We start from the raw sequence: 21,611 nt of genomic DNA on the forward strand, positions 1-21,611 counted from the left end.
ACGGCTAACACGTTTATTAAGGTAAATATAGGATGGTACATGCGGCACCTGTATCGTGCGATTACCCCGATCCACGTGGGCTTGACCAGTCACTGTGTAAAAGCAGTAACACAAACCTGGTAACAAAGAAGAATGACGTTGTTCATCCCGTTATAGATACGGAGGCACACCAAGCTGAGCTCAAACGACCCGTAATGTTGCAGACACGCCTGTAGTGCATTAGTTAACTTGCTGCACAGTACCACCTGCCTCACATTCTTCTTTGTATACTAACAGTGCTAGTCATCTACTAGTCATCCCATGACAATAATGTAATGGACAATGTAATGCTAAATGCATTGCACTGCAAGTCGCCAACACTCATTGCACATTTCAATGACAGTCCCCACGTCACATGCTTATATAAAGTGAAATGCTTCCCCAATTAATTGCTTAACTTAATGATATGGCATGATTCAAAAGTTTTCCCAAAAGTCGATACCAGCAAAAGCTGTCTAAATCACAGTGTAAAGGGGACATCGCGGCGCTGTTGATCGCCATCACTACGCATTGCTAGTAGAAATCCCCAAGCGCGGCGCGCCATCGGCGTCTGAGGCAGTGATCGCTGCAGCACGCCTCCGGATCGGTGCGGCGTGCCCCCGGCTGGCTCAGGGGCGCAGCAGCTCGGCCGGCAGCTGCTCTCGGCTGGGGAAGCTGTCCTGGGTGCCAGGCCGGGCCACGCTATCCGTGGCGATGCGGCACGCGCGGACAATGGCCTCTCGGACGGGCAGCGCCGGCACGCACGCCAAGAAGTAGCCGAGTGCGCCAAGGAAGGCGTCCCCGGCGCCCTGCCGAGCGGAGGGGAGGCGTCAGGCGGGTCGCCAGTGCGGCAGACAGACCGCCGGCGTGGCAGACAGACAGACCGCCGGCGTGAACAGACAGACCGCCAGCGTGACACACAGACCGCCGGCGTGACAGACAGACAGACCGCCAGTGTGGCAGACACCGCCAGCGTGGCAGACAGACCGCCGGCGTGACACACAGACCGCCGGCGTGACAGACAGACCGCCAGCGTTGCAGACAGACCGCCGGCGCGGCAGACAGACCGCCGGCGCGACACACAGACCGCCGGCCCGCCGGCGCGGCAGACAGACCGCCGGCGTGACATACAGACCGCCGGCGTGACACACAGACCGCCAGCGTGGCAAACAGATCGCCGGCGTGGCACACGGACCGCCGGCGTGACAGACAGACCGCTGGCGCAGGTGGCGCTGCGAACGGACCCGAGCGGCGCGCACGCTCGCACAGCACCCGTGCCGCCAGCCTGCACGATCACACCCGCACCGCCAGCCTGCACGATCCAATCACAGCGGAACCGCACCGCGGCGCTCTCCCACTCACGCTGGACGCCTCTAGGCGTGCGACACCCGCACCGTATGTTACGAAACAAACAGATAGCAGCGGCTTTCGGAAGTCGAGCCAGCTTGTATGACATGTCAGTCCCCTGTCCCGTCACCCGGCTGTCCCATCGCCGGCCGTACCGTGGTGTCCACCACACGCTCGGCCCTCTCAGCCGGCACGTGCATGGCCGCCTGTCCGGGCGCGGCGTACACGGCGCCCTGCGCACCCAGCGTAACGATCACGGCGCGACAGCCGCGGCGCAGCAGCGCCGCCGCCGCTGTCTCTGCCTCAGCCACGGAGCGAACCGGCAGCTCGGTCATGATCTCCGCCTGTCGGAGCAGAGAGGTGTGGTCAGCGACAGGCAGCGGGGGATGCCCGGACGGCTCCGCACCTCTCCACGGAGGGACAACGGAGCAGGTCAGCAGGCAGGCAGTGGGGGACGCCCAGACGGGTCAGCACCTCTTCACGGGGAGACAACGGAGCAGGTCAGCGGCAGACAGCAGGGGACGCCCAGACGGATCAGCACCTCTTCACGGAGAGACAACGGAGCAGGTCAGCGGCAGGCAACGGGGGACACCCGGACGGGTCAGCACCTGTCCACGGAGGGACAACGGAGCAGGTCAGCGGGCGGGCAGCGGGGACGCCCAGACGGGTCAGCACCTCTCCACGGAGGGACAACGGAGCAGGTCAGCGGGCAGGTAGCGGGGGACGCCCAAACGTGTCAGCACCTCTCCACGGAGGGGACAACGGAGCAGGTCAGCGGGCAGGCAGCGGGGGACGCCCAGACGGGTGAGCACCTCTCCACAGAGAGACAACGGAGCAGGTCAGCGGCAGACAGCGGAGGGGACAACGGAGCAGGTCAGCGGGCAGGCAGCGGGGGACGCCCAGACGGGTGAGCACCTCTCCACAGAGGGACAACGGAGCAGGTCAGCGGCAGACAGCGGAGGACGCCCGGACGGGTCAGCACCTCTCCAAGGAGGAGACAACGGAGCAGGTCAGCGGCAGATAGCGGGGGACGCCCAGACGGGTCAGCACCTCTTCGTGGAGGTACAACGGAGCAGGTCAGCGGCAGACAGCGGGGACGCCCGGACGGGTCAGCACCTCTCCACGGACGGGGCAACAGACCGGGTCGACGGGATCGAGATCCCACCGAGAGGGGCCGTAACAGCTGCCTACCAGAGGGAGGAGCGAGGAAAAACAGGTGGACCGGGTCCACACGCGCGGCGGTTTATCGGAGCTAGCAAGCGGGAAGAAAATGGAAACGCACCGAGAAATGCGGCCTGAGAATCAGAGAGGCAACGGGGACAAGCAATTCGTTGTCATTACTTATTAGCGAAATATCTTACACAAACTAGGAACATGTTATGGTGAGAGTATGTCAAGAACACGAAAGCTTATTGATGAAGTACGATACGTGTATGTAGAAATTACTGGTTTTTAGCCAACCAGCAGAAGCAAGTGTGATGCAAGGTCATTTCATGGGAGATTCAAATTCGTATTTTTACACGTCTGGTGGAGAAAAACACTTATAGGTATGCGTGATGAACGCACCCCAACCCTTACACCGGATGTAAAGCCAAATCAACCATTTCCTATTCCGTTCTCCACCAACTTCAACCCACGAAACCATATGACTCGAAAAATTATCCAGCTTAGCTGTTGTAATGAAGCTGAGGGTATTAAGGGGAACCGAGTGTGACGTGAACATGTGAACATGTCGCAAACACGTGTGTGAGCATGTGACGTGAACGACGCGAACACTCAGCAGCGCTACAAACTGCACGTGGCAACACTTATCGTCCACAGATAACATCTGTTTACCTCCGTTTCGTTGACACAGAAGATATCGGACAATTCGAACAGATCGCCGTCCTTGACCGGCTGTGCAGGAGCCGCATTCACTACAGTTGTCACTGTAGGCAAACCGCTGGTGTCAGGCAAAACTGCATAGACTAGCAGTAGAAACTGATGGTGTCAAACAGTTTGCTTGGAAACACAAAATAAAATAACACAAATACCATACAAAGAGGAACAAAACATTTAGCACCAACAACTGCATTCCTTATGCCAGGTGAATCGCCGTTACCGTGAAATGTAGAGCACGACATATAAACTCGTCGAATAGGAACCATTGCTTGCGCATGCACCACGCTTGCAGTCCCCAGCGCAGTGCGCGCAACAAGAATACCCGTTCTTTACTCATGCGGGCACGACAACGCCGTCCAGCGGCCTGGTGACAATGTTTGAACCACGCTCACGACTAGTGGGGGTGGCTTCCCTGACGCCGGTCCGTCTGTTCAAAACCCCTGCAACAGATAACCCCTTTTCATGAACCCCGCTGGATGATGTTGGATTGGCCCACTTGCACCATCGCAAGATCAGCCGGTTACCGCGACACAGGATAAGCCTGCCTCCGGGCCACTCGCGCCGAGGTCCGGTCGGCTGACCTCCATGTCGACGGGCGGCGCGCAGCGCGGCCAGCGTCGTCTCCAGCGGCACCTCCAGCTGGCAGAGCAGCACGCGCGCCGAGCCGAGCAGGCCGTCGGCACGCGCCACATCCGCCGCGCTCAGCTCCAGGTTCGCCCCAGCTACGATCACGATCGAGTTCATCCCTGCCCGGAGTCGAGACGGAGATGTTGGCGGACACACAGACGCGGCGAGCGTCGCGCTCGACCTGGGCCAACCCTCCCGTTCACGAAAACCCCAGGTGGTGGGGAAACATTGCGGGAAACAACAGGACTTGTATAGTCTGCACTTCCTCGACACGGCACAAATCCTGCCGTCCCAATCTGGCGTATCATGTCATTAGCTCGGAGGACGCACCGGGGAGTCCAGCAAGAGCCGCGCATCTCCACATCGATCTCCACCGATGCGGCAACCACAGGCAGCGGCCGCGGCGCGCTAGGCTGCGCCGTCGCGGGTCATACCGGCCTCGTCGACGCAGATCTGCGCCACGCCCGTCGCCGCCGCGCCACTGGTTGTCGTGTGACCGACGTCGACCCCGCAGCGCAGCAGGTTGTCTAGGTACAGTCGGCCGAATGTGTCCTCGCCCAGCTGACGACGCAGATATGCAGCGAAGAGGAGAGGGGTCATGTCAGACGACACTGAATCCTGGGGAAACGGGAGGGCGGCGCGCACAGCGCCAAGCCCAAAACAACGCCGCTCAACAGCGGGGGCGAACCGAAATCGACAGCTAAATGTTGACTGCATGCATTCAAATCACGCTACTATTGATTGCCGTGAATTTCACCCGAAAATGACATTGAATAGTTTGATGGCTAATGACTTGCACATACAAAATAGACTACAGAAAATGATTGAAATACTGGCTGACACACAATCTGTCCAAACCCCTAGACATAAACAACATACAGACTGAATGGCTTACTTTTGCGACCATGGCTGTTTTAGCGCCCAGTTTCGCTGCCATCACGCACTGGTTGGCACCCTTCCCGCCGAATGACATAGAAAACTTGGTACCATGGATAGTCTCCCCAGGCTTTGGAAGGCGAGAAGTGTAGCTGAAAAACACATCAGACTAGATAAGAGGAACAATGATACATCTAACTTTGATCCACTGTTGAGAAGTAAAAACATTTTGTCTACTTGATCAAACCTAAAGGCATGTGGTACATCATGAGGTAGGGATCAATTTTTATATGAATTACATGGTCATATGCATATCAAACATATACATCATCATGCAAACACTAGCACATTTGAAAATTTCTGAATGCTGAAAGTCTAAGCCATTTTAATGCACATGAACACAAATATTTAAACATGTTTGTACAGCCAAACATATTTAAACAAACTACTATCCTCAATTACATTATTTTTCAGCAAGCATTTTGAATGCCATTTTTTAGCCACAGTCTGGTCTTAGCTTCCTTAGTTCCAAAAGATGAATCTGAGGATGCTTTCCACCAGTCAATATACATATCTCAGACTAGACTGCATGAATCACTCATGCATTTGGAAGCTTCAGCATACATCATGAACTGATGCATTTAATTGAATCATGAACTGATGCTTGTAGCTACAACCAATCACATATCTTACCATATCTGATCAGTCATGCATGAGCCAATCACTATGATATCCATAACTGGAGCAGATGATGGAGCACTTCTATATGAGCTTGCTGTGACTGCAGGATCAGTCTGTGAAATTGGGCACCCACATGATGTTCAAACATGGTTAAAAGAGATCATAATTGTTGGAAAAGTAGAAATATTATCATTCTAGATTACATAAAGGCACAGCCCAATTACATGGTTGGGCCAGGAAATGCAATTTTCTAGATTTGCTTTTTCTTATTTGGATTGTATCATAGTTTTAAACTGCTTTAAAAAAAATCAATTCTTCATGTCTGCAATTCCTGTCTATCAACAAAACACATTTATTTCCTATGCCACAATGCCATAGCAGAACCAGTATGATGTAGGATTTAACAGACACCTCTTATTACATGGTATACTGTGACTTCAATCCCAAACTTGAATCACATAATGAGTCATACAATTTACTTTACATCAGTGGCTATCCCCCTTGAGGTGAGCTCATTTTTCAAAATATCCAGCATGGGAAAACCTCCATTTTTTGGTTGATGCGATACCAGGAAATTTTGAACTCCCAGCTCTTGACTAGAAAGAATGACAATTTTTATTCCGCACAACTGCTGCAGTCCACCCTAGAAAGTAAAAGCGCCATTGCAAATGCATGAGGTTGGAACCTGGGTAAACATAGCAAGGCAGACAGTTTCGCTTTGTTGATAGCCACGAGGGTGTACAACCCAGGCTTTCATAAAAAGAGTTAAAAGTTTTATTTTATTTCCAGGGACACACCTGAAGCACCAACATATGGAAACAAGCAACTGCAATTCTACAGGAGCTGACCAACCCAGGGAATTTATGTCAACATCCCTCATGGTATTACATGGGTTTGATGCACTTGTTCAAGCTACTACTGAAGGGTGATGACAGTTCATGTGAGCTACTTGTGTGTTAATGAAATATACTGGAATAATTATATACCAAATAAATTATATACTGAATATATTGGAGTATGAAATGTGTCGGTTTGATGCACCTACCACTGCCACATACTTAACATATAATTACCTGCAGGGAAAATATATGATGCCTGACTGGGTAAATAGTGCTACCTTCTCCATGACATACACAGTTGTCCATACCTTTTTGACAAAAGGACAAAAACATCAGCACCGGCTCTCATCATGCGACGAACCCATCGCCCCCCCCCCCTCATACCTAAAATCGACGGCAGCCGGGTGCCTTGCAACTGACCAACATATACCTGGACAGTGATTGACAGCAGCGTAACGGGATGACACCCACAACCAGTGTCCAAGAATTGCCGAATTTGGGTTAAAGCAACACCCTTGAGGGCGGAATTTTTCACCCCTTTTCCCCATACTTCATGTGAATTTTTCACTCCTGCCTGACATTGTCTAATCGCACATGCCAGACCCATATTCCCCTTTCTGAGGTTTTCAGATGCCATCCAAAACCGAATTGACTTGAAACCACCAAGCATAAACAAGGCTACACAGGACCTGGACACCTATGGCTATGTACTGCCTCACCTACAACTGAATGTCTATGTATGCACAGAGCAAGGATGCCAGGTACCTTTAATCCCAAGAACCCCAGGGACTCCAGCCGCTTGTACCCATCAAGTTTGGTTTGTTTACAAAATGTATCATAACCGAGAGATGTGTGCCAAATACAAAGTTTTTACGCAACCCCAATTTTTGGCCTCACCACCACACCACGAAAGAAGAGCCTGGTGAGAACTCCAGCAAGGCCTGGTAGAGAATTTTACTTAACGTATTTCGTTTACCCGAAAAACTTGACCACTAAATTGCATCACTCCCAATATGCAGGAGCGAAAGGTACAGGAAATGTCTTCTAAATGAAATTTACAAAACGAATATCACAATTTGAGCACTCAAGTTAAAACATTTTACATCAAAGCAGCTGATTACAAGATTTTTACAAAAACATTACTTTTTATTTCTAATCAATGACTTGTTTTCCCTGGCACCGTAAGCGTGTGTTCTTCTTCCTTCCTTTCCAATTGCCTTTAGAGGTGCCATATGTTGCTTAAAATGCTAACCAATTGATCTGCAAGAGGAGAAAGAGGAAGAGAGAGAGAGAGATAGAGAGAGAGAGAGAGAGAGAGAGAGAGAGAGAGAGAGAGAGAGAGAGAGAGAGAGAGAGAGAGAGATATATATATATATATATATATATATATATATATATATATATATATATGTTTGATTAAAAATAACTGCTGACTCAGCATTAACGAGCTTTTTGATGCATCGTTCTAGTTTCCGGGCCTTTGACTTTGCGTCATCGCTTAGATTAAATATGGTTCGCACAAAATTACTCATATATTCATCACTCCTTCCATTCTAACGTTTCGAGATCCTATCTCATCTTCGGAGAAGACTAAATTGCACATGAAATAAGTTTTGAGTTTTAAAGGATGAAAAAATTGTGCACTACTGTTGGAAAACATCTTTTAGTACGGAGAACATAAATGAAGCACAACTAATTGAAGTAAGACGGATCGCTATTTTCATCTTCATACATGTAAGAAACACTCATAATGGGAACATCACAAAGACACAATGGGAACACTATTGTCACAATCACATCGGAAGTGCTCACCGCCCACCACCTAGTAGCTCAAGAGTTCTGCAAGAATTTGTCTGTCTGTTTAAGGCCGGAGAGAGTTCGTTAATGAATATGCTTTCCCAAATTTGAAGGCGTCTTCTGTCACTGCACGTCCGTAAAATGTCCGTGCTGTCTGTCAGTTGTTGTCGTGTCAATGCCATGTCGTGTTCCTGTCGCATGTGGTCCAGGGGTGCCCCGTCACGTAAGTGCATTGTCAGGCGTCGTGAGAGTGTCGTTGTGGTCACACCAATGTAGTGTGTGGGACGAAGTTTGCAGCCTTCGATGTTGCATTGGAATTGATACACTACATTGGTGCATTTCAGTTTGTCGTGTTTGTCTGGGCTGTTTCTCATAAGAAAGTTCGATATCTTCTTATTACAATAGTAAATGACAATGTCTATTTTGTGGTCGTTTTTGCCTTTAACATGTTGAGAGATAATTTCCCGTAAAGCTCTTTCATCCTGTTTGTGAGCGGATGTCATTTGATTTTGATAGTACAGTTTGACGGTCGGTTGGATGTCTTGCCTTGGTTTGCTGTCAAAGTGTCTTGTCATATGTCGTTGTGTCTCGTTTTCAATGTCAGAATTTGAAAAACCGTTGTTCACCAGGATCTGTTTGATTCGTGTCAATTCTGAATGTAGTCCTGTCCAATCAGAGCAGTGCTTAAATGCTCGTCGAAGAAAGGACCTTATGACGCTAATTTTGTAGCGTCGAGGACACTGTCACTGACACTGACACTGACACTGACACAGAAGAAGAATTTGGGAAAGCATATTCATTAACGAACTCTCTCCGGCCTTAAACAGACAGACAAATTCTTGCAGAACTCTTGAGCTACTAGGTGGTGGGCGGTGAGCACTTCCGATGTGATTGTGACAATAGTGTTCCCATTGTGTCTTTGTGATGTTCCCATTATGAGTGTTTCTTATATGTATGAAGATGAAAATAGCGATCCGTCTTACTTCAATTAGTTGTGCTTCATTTATGTTCTCCGTACTAAAAGATGTTTTCCAACAGTAGTGCACAATTTTTTCATCCTTTAAAACTCAAAACTTATTTCATGTGCAATTTAGTCTTCTCCGAAGATGAGATAAGATCTCGAAACGCTAGAATGGAAGGAGTGATGAATATATGAGTAATTTTGTGCGAACCATATTTAATCTAAGCGATGACGCAAAGTCAAAGGCCCGGAAACTAGAACGATGCATCAAAAAGCTCGTTAATGCTGAGTCAGCAGTTATTTTTAATCAAACATGTATCAAAGAAAGAATTCTGCCAAAATATTCCAATATATATATATATATATATATATATATATATATATATAAATATACCTTATGCTGATGTGCCCTCAGTTTAGAAAAAAAACTTGCTCATGGTTGCCACTGAGAATCTTAAAATTTATGGATGGATGCTGGTGGATCCTAGCAAAATACAGTAATTTGCTGATATTTGGCTCCAAATATGCGTATACATATATATATATATATATATATATATATATATATATATATATATTCAATGGTGGTAAGTCTTACTGTACACATTGCCCAGTGCGGAGTGTGAATGGGGTTGCACCCCAAAAACGCAGGATTTGCCCTTTTTTGTTAAGGAAATTGCGTTGCTTTATGTAAGTATCTCCTTTCTTCTTTGGCTGAAAGGGGGTTCAGGCGGTACCAGAAGATACAGAAGGCCTTGCCCCCACTTGAGAGAGGGGCCCCAGGGTCCGAAACAGTGAGGAACCGAATGTTCGCTATTCGTGGCCTTGGTCACCTGACTGACATCGAGGCCCCCTCTGTCCCAGAGGCCCAAGGGACCAATCAAGGATTTCATTTGGGGTGAGAGGCACAGAGTTGTCGTGCCCCGAAAGTATGGTGCGCTCGAAAATTAAGACTAGGAGCCTTTACTGGTACCATATGGAGTTGAAAACCACTTGAAAATGAAGGTTATGGTGCCCGAAATGATGGTGGTTTTAGCGCCCCTTTGCCAAGTAGGCCGATCCAGGAGTTTGCGAAATGGACACAGGACGCATATTTTTGTGCTTCTATAATTTGGCACAGCTCAAAAATGAAGATTGGTGACCCCTTGCAGCGTTCTTGAAATTTGTTGTCTTGTGGATCCGAGATTAAGGTTATGATATCCTTCACCACAACATTTTTTTGTGCCTCAAAGTGGTGCCAAAACCTCATGAGTGGCCGGAGGTGGTAGATGGTGTAGCTCCCATGCTGCTCGCCCGTCTAAATCCACCCCCACCTGCAAGGCCTTGATCGATTACAATAAAGAACAAACCTATCAAATCTCGATAGCCCAGGAGCATTGCCGTCACACGATCCAACGACGTATCTTCTTTAACCCCACTAGTGCTTCCGGAAGGAGTTAACAGCTACTCAAAATCACTGCCCTTCGGTAGCATGGAAGCCGCACCATTCGTGGCCACGTGCAGTATCCATGATGACAGGTAGGTGCTGTGTCCAACTAGTGGCTAGCTTTTCGTCAGCAAATAACCCAACCTTGAACCAAAACAAAACGAGAAATCCTTGCATCACATTTTCAGGGGCCACGGGTCGTCTGTGACGAAATATATTCAGATGCTAACACTCACGTGCCGTCCTATGCCCATCTTGAAGAGATAAGCTCTTGAGGATGCGTACAGCTCGAAGTATTGGGTACTATTGATATAATCGTTATTTAGCACTGCAAGGCCTTTTAAGTAATTTCTCCTGGTACCTAAGAACCTGGAGCTCATAATACCGAGAAACCAGGAGCTGAAAATATTTTTCTTTTAATTATGAAGTATTTCTATTTATATTTTCTTATAGGGATTCCACATTATGGCCACAGAATAAAGTGGACGAAATCCGCGAAGAAGTCTGGTTGAAAGATAGGACGGGTAAGGTTCAATGCCTCAATCCTCAATACAACACGCAAAGCTCCACTCCTAAAGGTAGAGGCGTCCCTTTGCTTGCTTTTGGGACCCGGAACCTAGAATAAGTTATAATGTGACATAAGGTCATCTACGGCGAATTTTGGTATGAGGTCATCAGTCAGTATCAAGCATCCCCGCAAAATCCAAAGAGCCTTACGGTGATGGAGGGATCGTAAGACAGCTGGTTTCAGCGAATGACAGATATCTCAGAAGTGTCGCTTTCTATAACTTTATGGCACCGGACTCCCAACTAACTCTCCCAAGGGCCGGCGAGGCGTTCAAGCGGTCACGAGGCAGACTTGTCGCTGTAAGCATCTCCATCGGAATTAATTCCAGAATTGTCCCTTTTTTTCGTTGGAATCCGGATTGACCCCGACATTTTGCGCTGCCGGGAAATAGAGACAGACTCAGTCCGACGAACCGTAACCCGGAGCTAAAACCATTTTTACAAACGACGACAATAGATAACTTTTTAAAAGTTTTGGAAAAAACTTTAAACGCCTATTTTTTAACCACACGCCTTTTGTCAGCGTTTTTTTTTGGGCCGAAATGTTGTGCAGATAATGTAAAACATGTTTGTAAACACGCATATTTTGATAAAATTGCGCTTTGCTGGCTATGAGCAAGATCGTACAGTTGTGGACAGGTATACTGCCAGATCTCTTCCTACCGAAACTCAAGTGAACAACGTCACTGCTGTGCTGTCGCAACAATGAGTCGCAAATCATCTGAAGGCGGAAGCCCTTGCTGACGCAGGATTGTCGCCAGTGCAGATCCGTCCTTGTCGCCGGCTCAAAACGATCGATTCCTCCCCGCGCCTTCCGTCGGAAAACCCGTTCTATGGAAAGCTCTAGCTGCCACGGCTTCAGGATCACCAGTCCGGCGAGCAAGGCCGCCCTTGAGCTCAATAGCTCCCGGAATCTGCCCGACGGTCGCGGCGAGCGCTCATCCCGGTTGCCGCCGGCGGCGGCGATGCGGCGCCACGGGCCGGTTCTGGCGGGCGGTGTCGGACGTCGGGAGGGCCCGCTCGCGCCGCGTCGGCAGCCTGCCTCTCGGCCGGAGATCTCGCGTGCATTGCCTGCAGCCTGCCGCGTGTTAAGCCGATGGCTGTTGGTGCAAATCTCGTGGAAAAAGCCATGATGGGCGAGAGGAAGGGGTGGGGGAGGGGATCCGAAGTGGGACCCTGTTTGGTGTGGGCTCAAGACTACCACGATCTGGAACTGCTCGGAGGGTCTCGATCTGTACATGCGTAGCGCACCTGTCATGACTGAATGGCTTGCAATGTCTGACTCCTATTGCTCCCAAGTTGTGGACGCAGGTCAAAGCGCACTCAACTGTGCAGTATTATGGTAATCTCGCGCGATAGTGGTCATAACCGGATGCTGAACATTGCCTTCACCCTTTTCCCACACCCGGGATATCTTACCCGGTGTTGCATATGGCCACAGGTGTTTTGGTATTTAGTTCAAATCTTTTGATAGGATGGATCACTGGGATTGGCGCTCAGCTAACCAGCGCTTGTTGTGTGAAACATGGTCTTGCCACCCGATCGTTAAGGTCCATGACAACACCAGAAATATACATAAAAAACATAGCATATCTCAATGCTCGGCACAATCCGCCTTCTACCCTTTTACATCAGCTGATTTTCAGCACAGCCGCTGCTACCGGCCGCAGGTCATCCCAGTCAGGGGCAAGTGGCGAGCACGTAGAGCGATTCGAACGCGCACCACCGCATGTGGGCAAATCGGGAGGCAGGCGTCAACAACTGAGCTATGGGGCGAATATGCTGCGTTCGATGTTATGCTATGCCATGTATGCCTTGTGCGCATGTGTTTCTGTGTATGCGTAAGTGCTCATTTGCGTGCATTGCAGGGTAAGAGTAATGCGCTATCAAAACTCAAGAGAATTGGCCGAGGACCTCACGGGACCGGCATTTTGAGATCGACATTGGAGTCAGTACCCTATGCAATAACAAGCTCATTGATGACTGATGTTACTGCATCAACACCGCCCTTTAAGGTAGATTAAAGCCTCTGTTTTAGGTCCAACCGGCAACTGTCATAACCAAGCCTGCGGGAGTGACCTGAAGACGGTACCCAGTTCTGTTCAGCACGGTCACCCTGAATTTTCTCGTCTGTAAACAGCTATCGCCGGGATCTAAAGCTTCTTGACCAGTACTTCACGTGCAGGGATACCAAAAGGCCGCCTTCAGGAGGATTCGACGCCCACACTGGCGACTTGCGGTTGGCAAACTCAGGCAGTTTTGCTCACAGGCGAACGCATTGTGGCGGACACCTCAGCACTGGCGGGTACTCTCTGAGGGACCCCCCCCCCCTCCGCCCACTGGCGGGTACTGTCTGACGGACCCCCCCCCTTCCTCCGCCCACTGGCGGGTACTGCCTGAGGGACCCCCCCCCCGCCCACTGGCGTGTACTGTCTGACGACCCCCCCCCCCTCCGCCCACTGGCGTGTGCTGTCTGACGACCCCCCCCCCCCTCCGCCCACTGGCGGGTACTGTCTGACGGATCCCCCCCCCCCTCCTCCGCCCACTGGCGGGTACTGTCTGACGACCCCCCCCCCTCCGCCCACTGGCGGGTACTGTCTGACGCCCTCCCCCCCCCCCACTGGCGGGTACTGTCTGACGGACCCCCCTCCGCCCACTGGCGGGTACTGTCTGATAAGTATACTCCTAGCGGACAAGACGAGGGAGCCAGTACAATATCGTATCCCGCAAAACTGGGCAATGTGCGTGACACAGCCAACAAATTATTGTGGTGTTTTTGATTCCTTACAGCTGACATATTGAGAAACCGCTTTCGATGCAACTAATGTGGATAATTAAGAATTGATGCATTGGGGTGACATTAAGAAATATAAACATCAACGGATGCACGATGGGGACCCCAACGAGCATTCGGAGCCATCTGTCTCAAATGGCGCGACGATCTAAAACGCCGCTTGGCAGACTGCATACGTTCGTCGCAAGAAAATGAGGCGTCATGATTCTTACGACTAGTAATGAGCCATTTGTTTGGTGTTTTATGCTGTTTATTGTGTGAGGCGGATCTTGGCCGAGCTTTGTGAAAGCACTGATCCGAGGAGATTATAAAACACCGCGTCACCACTAATCCATGACGTCAGCACCGATATAGCATAGCTTGTGTATTTCCGTCACTTACCGAAAACTATCCTAATTTAATCTACTATGTTTGGAAGGATGTTGTGGCTGACCTTGCTCATACAGCAAAACGTCAGAGCTTCGACGTGTGCTCTTCACAAGCTCACGCTGCAGGCGTTAGCCAGTACAGACCAATACTAAGTGTTGGGTTTCGTCTAACGAATGTTCTGTTGTAATTATTCTTAGAATTCATTTTCGCAATTCTATCCCCAAATAGCTCGCTAAAGCGCCCATTTCCGTCGCCGATCATATTCTGTAAATAGGTAACTTTCCCACCGCTTGTGAATTTTTTCAGTATCCTCTAAGTGAAATAAATCTGGAAAAATAGCCATCAGAAAGCATGAACATTTTTCACTTCCTGGGATAAACAAAAAGCTGCTTAATCTTAGGCCTTTTTGCTGTTTTTCTGGCAATCTGAAACATTGACCGTGGCGTGTCGTGATAATCCCGTATGATAACGAAATGCGTAAAGGCGTTATAATCACACCTAACAGTTCACTTGGTCAACAAATTTGCGTCTAAAGCCTTCGCAATACACTGAGCGTCTGCAGCAACGGGCAATCGTAGCAAATGGTTAACGGAGTGAATGCATAGCAGAGCTGCCACTTTTGAGCTCGCAGGCCCACATGCGGGCTTGAAAAGCCCACAGGGCTTTTTTGCGGATATTTCTCACATAGATACGAATGACGGCGGGCTGTCGAAATATAATTTATCTTAAATTGCGTGTTTGCAAACACAAATGCACGATCAATTCTCTATTAGCTCCGCAACAAAATCAGTCATACATGAAGTATGGCTGATATTCGTCTCGATAAAGGGATGTAGCCGACATACCATACATCTATATAACCATTCTCCTGGTTATGCTTCGAGGAATAATGCTATTTATACGGTGTTATCTGTTGGAAAACACAGTTGCTTTTGTGCACGTTCTGCACAGATTTCTCAGAGCGACGATTAACGACTGGCTCGTCCACAAATCATTTAATCTCTATGAAAAGACTCCAAGTGCTGCGGTTTTTCATTCCAGACCCAATGCAGACGTTGCCTTGGCTCTGCAAACACAGGGCTTAAGACCACAGTACCCAGTACATTCTAAAACCGTGCAGATGACGCGTTTTCAGTGGTACTGCATAAAAGGGACTGTAGGCTGCACCACCATTTAGTCGCATCACCATCCCACCAACAACAACATGCAGCACGTGAGTACACTGAATGAAAGAGTACACTGAGTGAAAGAGTACACATTGAGTACAGCGAGTGAAAGAGTTAGCATTGAGTAAACTGAGAGAACGAATTAGCTTTAAGTCACTGATTGAACAAGGCAAGTACAATATTTAGGGTTTGCCAGGCTTTGCGCGCTTTTCAGCAGATAGAAAAATAAAGTCTGATACCCATTCTGAATGCATGTCACGTATGCTGTTTTGCAAAAAGGCTGCAGTTGTGCAGACTTGTATTCGACTCCAGTTGAGTTATGAATTGGAACGAGAGTCAACCGTTTTAGGGTGAGTCGTGAACTGAGTAGGCTCACCAGAAAAATGTTTGAACTGCTGCAAGCATGCTATTGCTGAGGCTGTATGACTCGTATGCAGATTGCATGTCGAGGAATGCCACGTCCCAGGCGTAGATATGGTCCGGGATATGTGGACGTGGATAGAAGCCATGGCCCGATGGATTCTATCAATACCTATTTCCACGCAACGCGCAACTTAAAAGTAAGAATTTGGCGTACAAAATTTAGTAGTTTAGTAGTCTTGGAATGCAGATAATGTGGCGCACAGCGTCCTATTCTCTACGCAGCACGGAAATCTTGTTTGACTCCTAATCCGTCACCGAATGACCTGATGAAATGAGTTTAAGGTATCCTAGTGCAAAGACAGTCGGTGTCTACGTTAGCCTATCTCTAGTTCAGTTGTTCAGAATCCAGTTTAGTCCGGTTCAGTTCAGTTACTTGCTGACTGGAAGACAGGGTGAAGTGAAGTAGGCTTGTGCTGGCTTGATTATGAGAAATGCAATCGCAATTCATGATACTTATTAAGTTCACGTAAGTAGCTACGCTAAAAATATACTCATAAGTTTTTCGGTTTTGCTGGAACTACAATCCGATGTTAAATTGTTGATACGCCATCTCCGACGGCATGACTAGCACTAGCTAGTGAAAAGGTGATTACCCAACTATGAATGCTTTTTGACGGCATTTGCCAGGTGCAGACTGCTAGCTGTCAGGTTAAGTACAGTTTAGTCTACATTGTATGCTATATCACTGATGGGTCTAGGCCGTAGGTGCCAGGTGAAATATATTAACCTAGAGCTGAGGCTTGAGGAAGCTGGTAGTAACGGATCGCAGGAAAGGTATTGTTTGCTGCGCTGCATTTGTTAGGTTCTATTTGTACCCTTTTCCATATCATGATAAATGTACATATACATATATATATATATATATATATATATATATATATATATATATATATATATATATATTTGCGAGTAACAACTCAATCGGATCTTTGATTTTCAGGCTGCGTGAGTCATGAGTCAAATGATTCAGTGCAGGCAATGAGTCTGAGCTAAGTCCAGTTAAGACGGTTGGAACGGCTACGAGTCGTGATTTGAATGGGATCCCAAAATCTTTGAGCCAGTCCTGACTCAAGAAAAATTGAGCTGAACAAAAGTTGGCAGCTGCATATGCATACAAACGCTTGTCGGGGTCTACACGCGCTTGATTATTTTAGAAAAGAACAAAGAACAGTCCAGTATGACGCAGTATGTAGATGCACGTGCATCACTTGAGCGCGTTGTTATTTGCTACCTTTGCATTCGTCCCCTGTTTTAGATGTAACAAGCTGTGCTCATATGGGAGTTTATAGGTCTGTACCCTGCAAACATCACCGCGCGCTAAACTCTTATCTGCACGGAAACCATTTCACAAGTGACTGAAATGCGATGAGCATATGAGCATGCACATGCAGAAATGACACCATTTAATCATTTGCCTGTGCTGTGTGGGTTTGATGCCAGGCAACCTCACCAGCCTTACAAGTGTCATCAATAGCGTCACCCAAATTGGAGTTTAGCCTTACGCCTGTACCTTGTCATTCCACTCGTACCATCCTGCTGGTATGCGGTCACAGTCCGCTGGATTTCAGCCAGGAGCGTGACCCGATCACTCGAGCAAGTTTGCCGTGGCTGGAAGGCAGTCCGACTGGCGTACGGTACTCTTCCATGTCAGTTCGTACGGAGAAAAATGCCAACCGGTCTAAAGTTTAAATATGTCTAAGCCTTACCAACCGCAGCGATGGTTCCGACCCTGCAGCGTTGAGTTGGAACGGTGCAGTGAGTCCAGGTTCCAAACGGCTTTCGGTTAAGAGTCACTGAAGCTGTTGCGACGCGGTGATATACGCCATGGCACACCACCTGTGTACAGTCATTGCAAGGTCAAGCTAAAGCCTCGTCCCAGATCCCGAGCCTCATCACGGCGACCGCACAGGCAGCTGAGCTGACGTGACGCGGTGGACCCTGACTACCCTCACCGGACGCGGTGCGCCGCTGTTCCGCAGCTCGTGCCGCTGCTCTTGCTGACCGGCGCGGCCCTCGCCGCCTGCACCCCGACCGACGGAGCCGCGTCGGAAACCGTCGTCGCCTCCGATGCGCCAGCACAGGCCGCCGACCCGGATGCCGACCTCGACACGGCCGCCACCATCAGAAGAGGAGCGTACGTGGCCGCACAGCAGGGTGTAGGGATGTGGCAGTGGTTCTCAAATGTGGCAGGCACAGCGGGACGCGCTTATATTGGGAGGCGCTTTCAGGGTCCTGTCCGAGAGGTCTTCGTGCCTTGTGGTGACGCATCGATGCTCCCTGCTATCAAGTCATGATGTCCGCTACCGGTTACCAAACACGCACACACACATGCACACACAGAGGGGACGTGGCTCCTCGCTTGAGATCAACGTGGGGACAGCAGTAGGACGGAGCGTTGCGAGATAGCGTAAAGCAGAGCAGACTCCTAAGAAACGTAGGGCCGCTTAAGACTCCGATACATTACAAACACGGTAAATGCCCCAATGCATACAAAACGATTGTCTGTCATTTGCTCGCACGCGAGACCTTGGGGGTACGAGATAGGAACATAACGCAGCTTAAGTTTGCCGTCTATCGTTCCATGCCAGGACCCATTTCATGTAGAGTCCTGTAGCGGTAATGTCCCTCCCCCTTCCCATGTTGGCGAAATGCTGGTTCGGTACCAAATCTTTTTAGCCAGTCGATCACTTTCGGGTCTCATCGCGCAAAATTATCCGTCAGGTGGAGCCAATTAGGAACTACGATGTTACAAAAGTCGTCAGGTAGCACTGCAAAAGTCTGCGCGAGCGGAATTCTCGAGTCGAAACCCCTATCCAGAGTTGCCACGTGCCACCCAGAGCCAGGTAAATACGTCAGCAGCAGGGATGCCGCTCAAATAAGCTGGCAAGCCAGCGCCTTTGGTCACGAGATTGCGTCGCTGTCTGCACGCTACACCATGGATTAGCGCGTCGTCGTGCGTCATGGCATTAGCCTGCTTGCGAAGGCAGTCCACCAAATCTGCTGTGAATTGTTCGCAGTCCGCCACATCTGTTGTGAACTGTTCGCCGTCCGCCACATCTGCTGTGAACGGTTCGCTCCGGTGGTTCAGTGCGTTAGAGTGCCTGCCTTCCTACACACTCACCCGTGCGGGGTTGGTTCGAGCTGGGCTAAGCCCTCGCTATTTGGGACTGGCTGGCATGATCTGCGGCCATGGCGGCAGGTGACGCCTTAGTACAGCATGGACCGCGCTCACTTCTGCAGCACGTTAAGCTTTCGCTGCAAAATCCTGTCATGGGTCCGCAATGTCATGGCCAGATCACTGAGTCGGGGCTCATACAACGAACACCGCGTGGGCGCTGGTCCTAAAACCATGTAATCAATACGTCGGGCTGAATCTAAAAAAATGAACGCGCTGTCAAAGGGAAATCTTCTGGTAGTGTCATCCGCTTCGTTAACTAGTTATGGAACACAGGCTACCTGCTAGCGAAGCGCCCATGTGAAACAGTGCGTCGCCCGTTGATGACCCGAAACACGGGTTTGAGGGTCACGTCGTTGCATCTGATGGATGATGCTGGTTTCATACGAGTTGTTTGAGGTCTGCATGCGTTTGTCTTTTAAGACAGTTCTGCGTCACAGGCTTTTCTAGATACTCGCAGGCTGGTGTTCATCTTGCTCATTATCGTGTCGCATGCTATCTCACTCACAATCAGGATGGTGACTTCCAGATATTGGTGACAAAAGTCAACTGGTGCATAACGTGCTGGTAAACGGCGCCTTTGTCATGGAAGATACATTTGACGATATCTGTGACTGGTCAGAGGCGGTTGTGCTTTGCTACTCCCCGCTCCTATGCCCTAGTTTTCCCGTACCCGTTAACCATAAAAGCAAGCTGAGGACAAACGCCCTTCATAACCAACATACATGTAAAGGTAATCCATAAAAAGAGGGATGCAATTGGTGTCGAAAAAAACTACATGCTCAGCCCACTCTCATGCTCATGATATATTTGCACAATTCGCTCGCCTATGGGCATTTCTCAAAACGGTGTCTCACAACCTGCTAATTCAAAGGGATCTGATTTGTCTTTACCACCGTGCATTTTACAGGCTGAGCCTTCCTTGAACAACAGCTTGAAATGTCACACCAAAAAGCCAGTGATCCTTGCATAGGGCTGTTAACAGGTAGGATCGGTTTGCCTAATCCATCGATTAAATTTGGGGTCTTGGTGAGGTCTGTCCAACGAGCCTATGAGACCTGACACCTTCCCGTTGCAAACACGTTTATTATTTTTTAATTTTCAATCTCGAGCATGTTTCTTGCTTGAAGAGAATGATCATATAAAGATGTAACCTAGTTTTATTTACCTGGAACGAAGAGAAACAGATTTTCAACATAATAGCTGTTGATCTTATTCTTTCGCCATCTAACGTTACGAACTAAAACAACCATATGAAATCATCTGTTATTGGGCCCGTGTTAAAGCCAAACCTCCGCATAATTATTATATTATGAAAAGAAAACTCCTATTAAGCTGATAAATATCAGATCAATCACAAACCTGCATCTCAGCTTTTCATACCTCTAACAGATAATATATTTCCATGTATGCTCAGCTAATTGCAGGAACCCTTGGCCCTCTATTTTGGCCTTTAAAGCAGAGGCCAACAAGCTCGGTCCTGGAAAAAGTCGCTCACTTAAATTCGTGTAAAAAGCTTGTTACTTTGAAAAATCAGTTGGAGCCATTCCGGGAAGCTGTAAATGCCCAAGGAAACGCAGGAAATTTTGAAAAGGCCCTTTCTCCTCCCCGCGGTCATGGTCAAGCCCTCAATCCCTTGGCTACCGAGGGTACGGAACGCGCCGCTAGCCCGACCGCCCAGCGCATTGCACGGCCCATGCCTTTCCCGCATATCTCCCCTTCTCCGCTGCGAAAACAGTCTGACGGTCCAGTCCGGTGTGTTCCCCCCTCCGTTTATGCGGCCACCCGCGGACTGACCTAGTCACAGAGAGCCCCACTGCAGCCCTTTTGGCACAGACAGTACGCACAGGATATCCGGAAGAACACTGCACCATTCTTCAGCCAATTCGAGGCGGGCCACCCGCCCGGTTGGCACGACCGGCCGCGCAGCGGTGCGGCTGCGTGACCGACTCCCAGCCACTGGCAGCCCGCCCCGTCTGTTGCAGGCTGCCCAGCGGCGTGCTTCGCGGCATCCCGAGGGGAGGAGGCTACGCAGAACGCTTCGACTACGTAAAATACACAGGAGTGCCCGGAGGATACAACGAAGGGTTCCCAGGGCTGGGCTACGTACATCCAGGCTTCGGCGGTTACCCCGCGTCAGGTTCCGGTGGCTATCAAGACTACGCTGTGGTGGGACTCGCCGGATATCCTGGAGTCCATCCATATGGTTGGTTTCCATAAGTGGGCTGAAGGAAACCAGGCAATTCGGAGCACAGTGTTGAAGGTGTCGCACCATCACGAGAAGCGGTAAGGGGGTTGGCAAATCGAACAGGACTCACCGAGCTGCTCAAGCGACCCGCGACCGGGACCAGCAGCCGACCACCTGACCCGCTCACCTTCCAGGCGCTCCGTTCTGCCGCCGCGGGCAACCTCTGGCGCTGGCGGGGGACATCGCAGACACTGTGCTCAATCCTATGTGATGGGCATATGAAGGGAATATGATACGATGATAATCGTATGGGCAGCGGTGTAGTATGCTATTCAGTTGAGGGGGGGGGATTCCAGCCCACTCCAGAGCTTGGGCTCCATCACCCCAAATTTGAGGTGAAAATGGGCTATAGCCGGGAACAACTATTCGTTGTATATTTTGAGTGTAGAATGTGTCATTTTCTATGGCTTCACCCC

The 21,611-nt window shown here is 49.4% G+C and overlaps 2 protein-coding genes across 5 annotated transcripts; one reads left to right on the forward strand and one right to left on the reverse strand.

Annotated features, from left to right (window-relative positions):
• Positions 1-5: 5 nt before the first annotated feature.
• LOC119105772 (ribokinase) lies at positions 6-7,193 on the reverse strand. 4 transcript variants are annotated; one of them, XM_037229305.1, is made up of 8 exons: positions 7,167-7,193; positions 5,443-5,543; positions 4,769-4,901; positions 4,308-4,434; positions 3,828-3,992; positions 3,202-3,293; positions 1,521-1,709; positions 6-827 (listed from the first exon to the last, which is right to left on the reverse strand). In XM_037229305.1, exons 2-8 carry the CDS (start codon positions 5,484-5,486, stop codon positions 648-650), a joined length of 930 nt encoding a protein of 309 aa, XP_037085200.1. In that variant the 5' UTR covers positions 5,487-5,543; positions 7,167-7,193; the 3' UTR covers positions 6-647. The 4 variants fall into 4 exon arrangements, with proteins under 4 accessions (XP_037085200.1, XP_037085182.1, XP_037085191.1 ...); XM_037229287.1 differs by lacking the exon at positions 7,167-7,193 and adding an exon at positions 7,035-7,082; XM_037229296.1 differs by lacking the exon at positions 7,167-7,193 and adding an exon at positions 6,989-7,078.
• Positions 7,194-15,288: 8,095 nt separating this feature from the next.
• Positions 15,289-21,197, forward strand: LOC119103988 (uncharacterized). Its single transcript, XM_037227703.1, has 3 exons — positions 15,289-15,396; positions 17,752-17,906; positions 20,933-21,197. The coding sequence occupies exons 1-3, from the start codon at positions 15,388-15,390 to the stop codon at positions 21,165-21,167; spliced, it is 399 nt and encodes a 132-aa protein (XP_037083598.1). The 5' UTR covers positions 15,289-15,387; the 3' UTR covers positions 21,168-21,197.
• The last annotated feature ends 414 nt before the right edge of the window (positions 21,198-21,611 follow it).

Source organism: Pollicipes pollicipes, unplaced genomic scaffold (assembly GCF_011947565.3).
Source record: "Pollicipes pollicipes isolate AB1234 unplaced genomic scaffold, Ppol_2.1 Scaffold_2555;HRSCAF=2994_pilon_pilon_pilon, whole genome shotgun sequence".
In the NCBI taxonomy this organism is placed as follows: Eukaryota; Metazoa; Arthropoda; class Thecostraca; order Pollicipedomorpha; family Pollicipedidae; genus Pollicipes; species Pollicipes pollicipes.

Excerpts from the sequence above, each read along its gene's own strand:
- LOC119103988 (XM_037227703.1), top strand. Across the intron at positions 17,907-20,932 it reads GCCACCATCAGAAGAGGAGC|GCTGCCCAGCGGCGTGCTTC; the intron begins GTACGTGGCCGC and ends CGTCTGTTGCAG.
- LOC119105772 (XM_037229279.1), bottom strand. The coding sequence starts at position 6,575 with ATGGACAACTGTGTATGTCATGGAGAAGGTAGCACTATTTACCCAGTC. Across the intron at positions 4,435-4,768 it reads AAACAGCCATGGTCGCAAAA|CTGGGCGAGGACACATTCGG; the intron begins GTAAGCCATTCA and ends CTGCGTCGTCAG. Across the intron at positions 3,993-4,307 it reads GATCTGCGTCGACGAGGCCG|GGATGAACTCGATCGTGATC; the intron begins GTATGACCCGCG and ends GACTCCGGGCAG.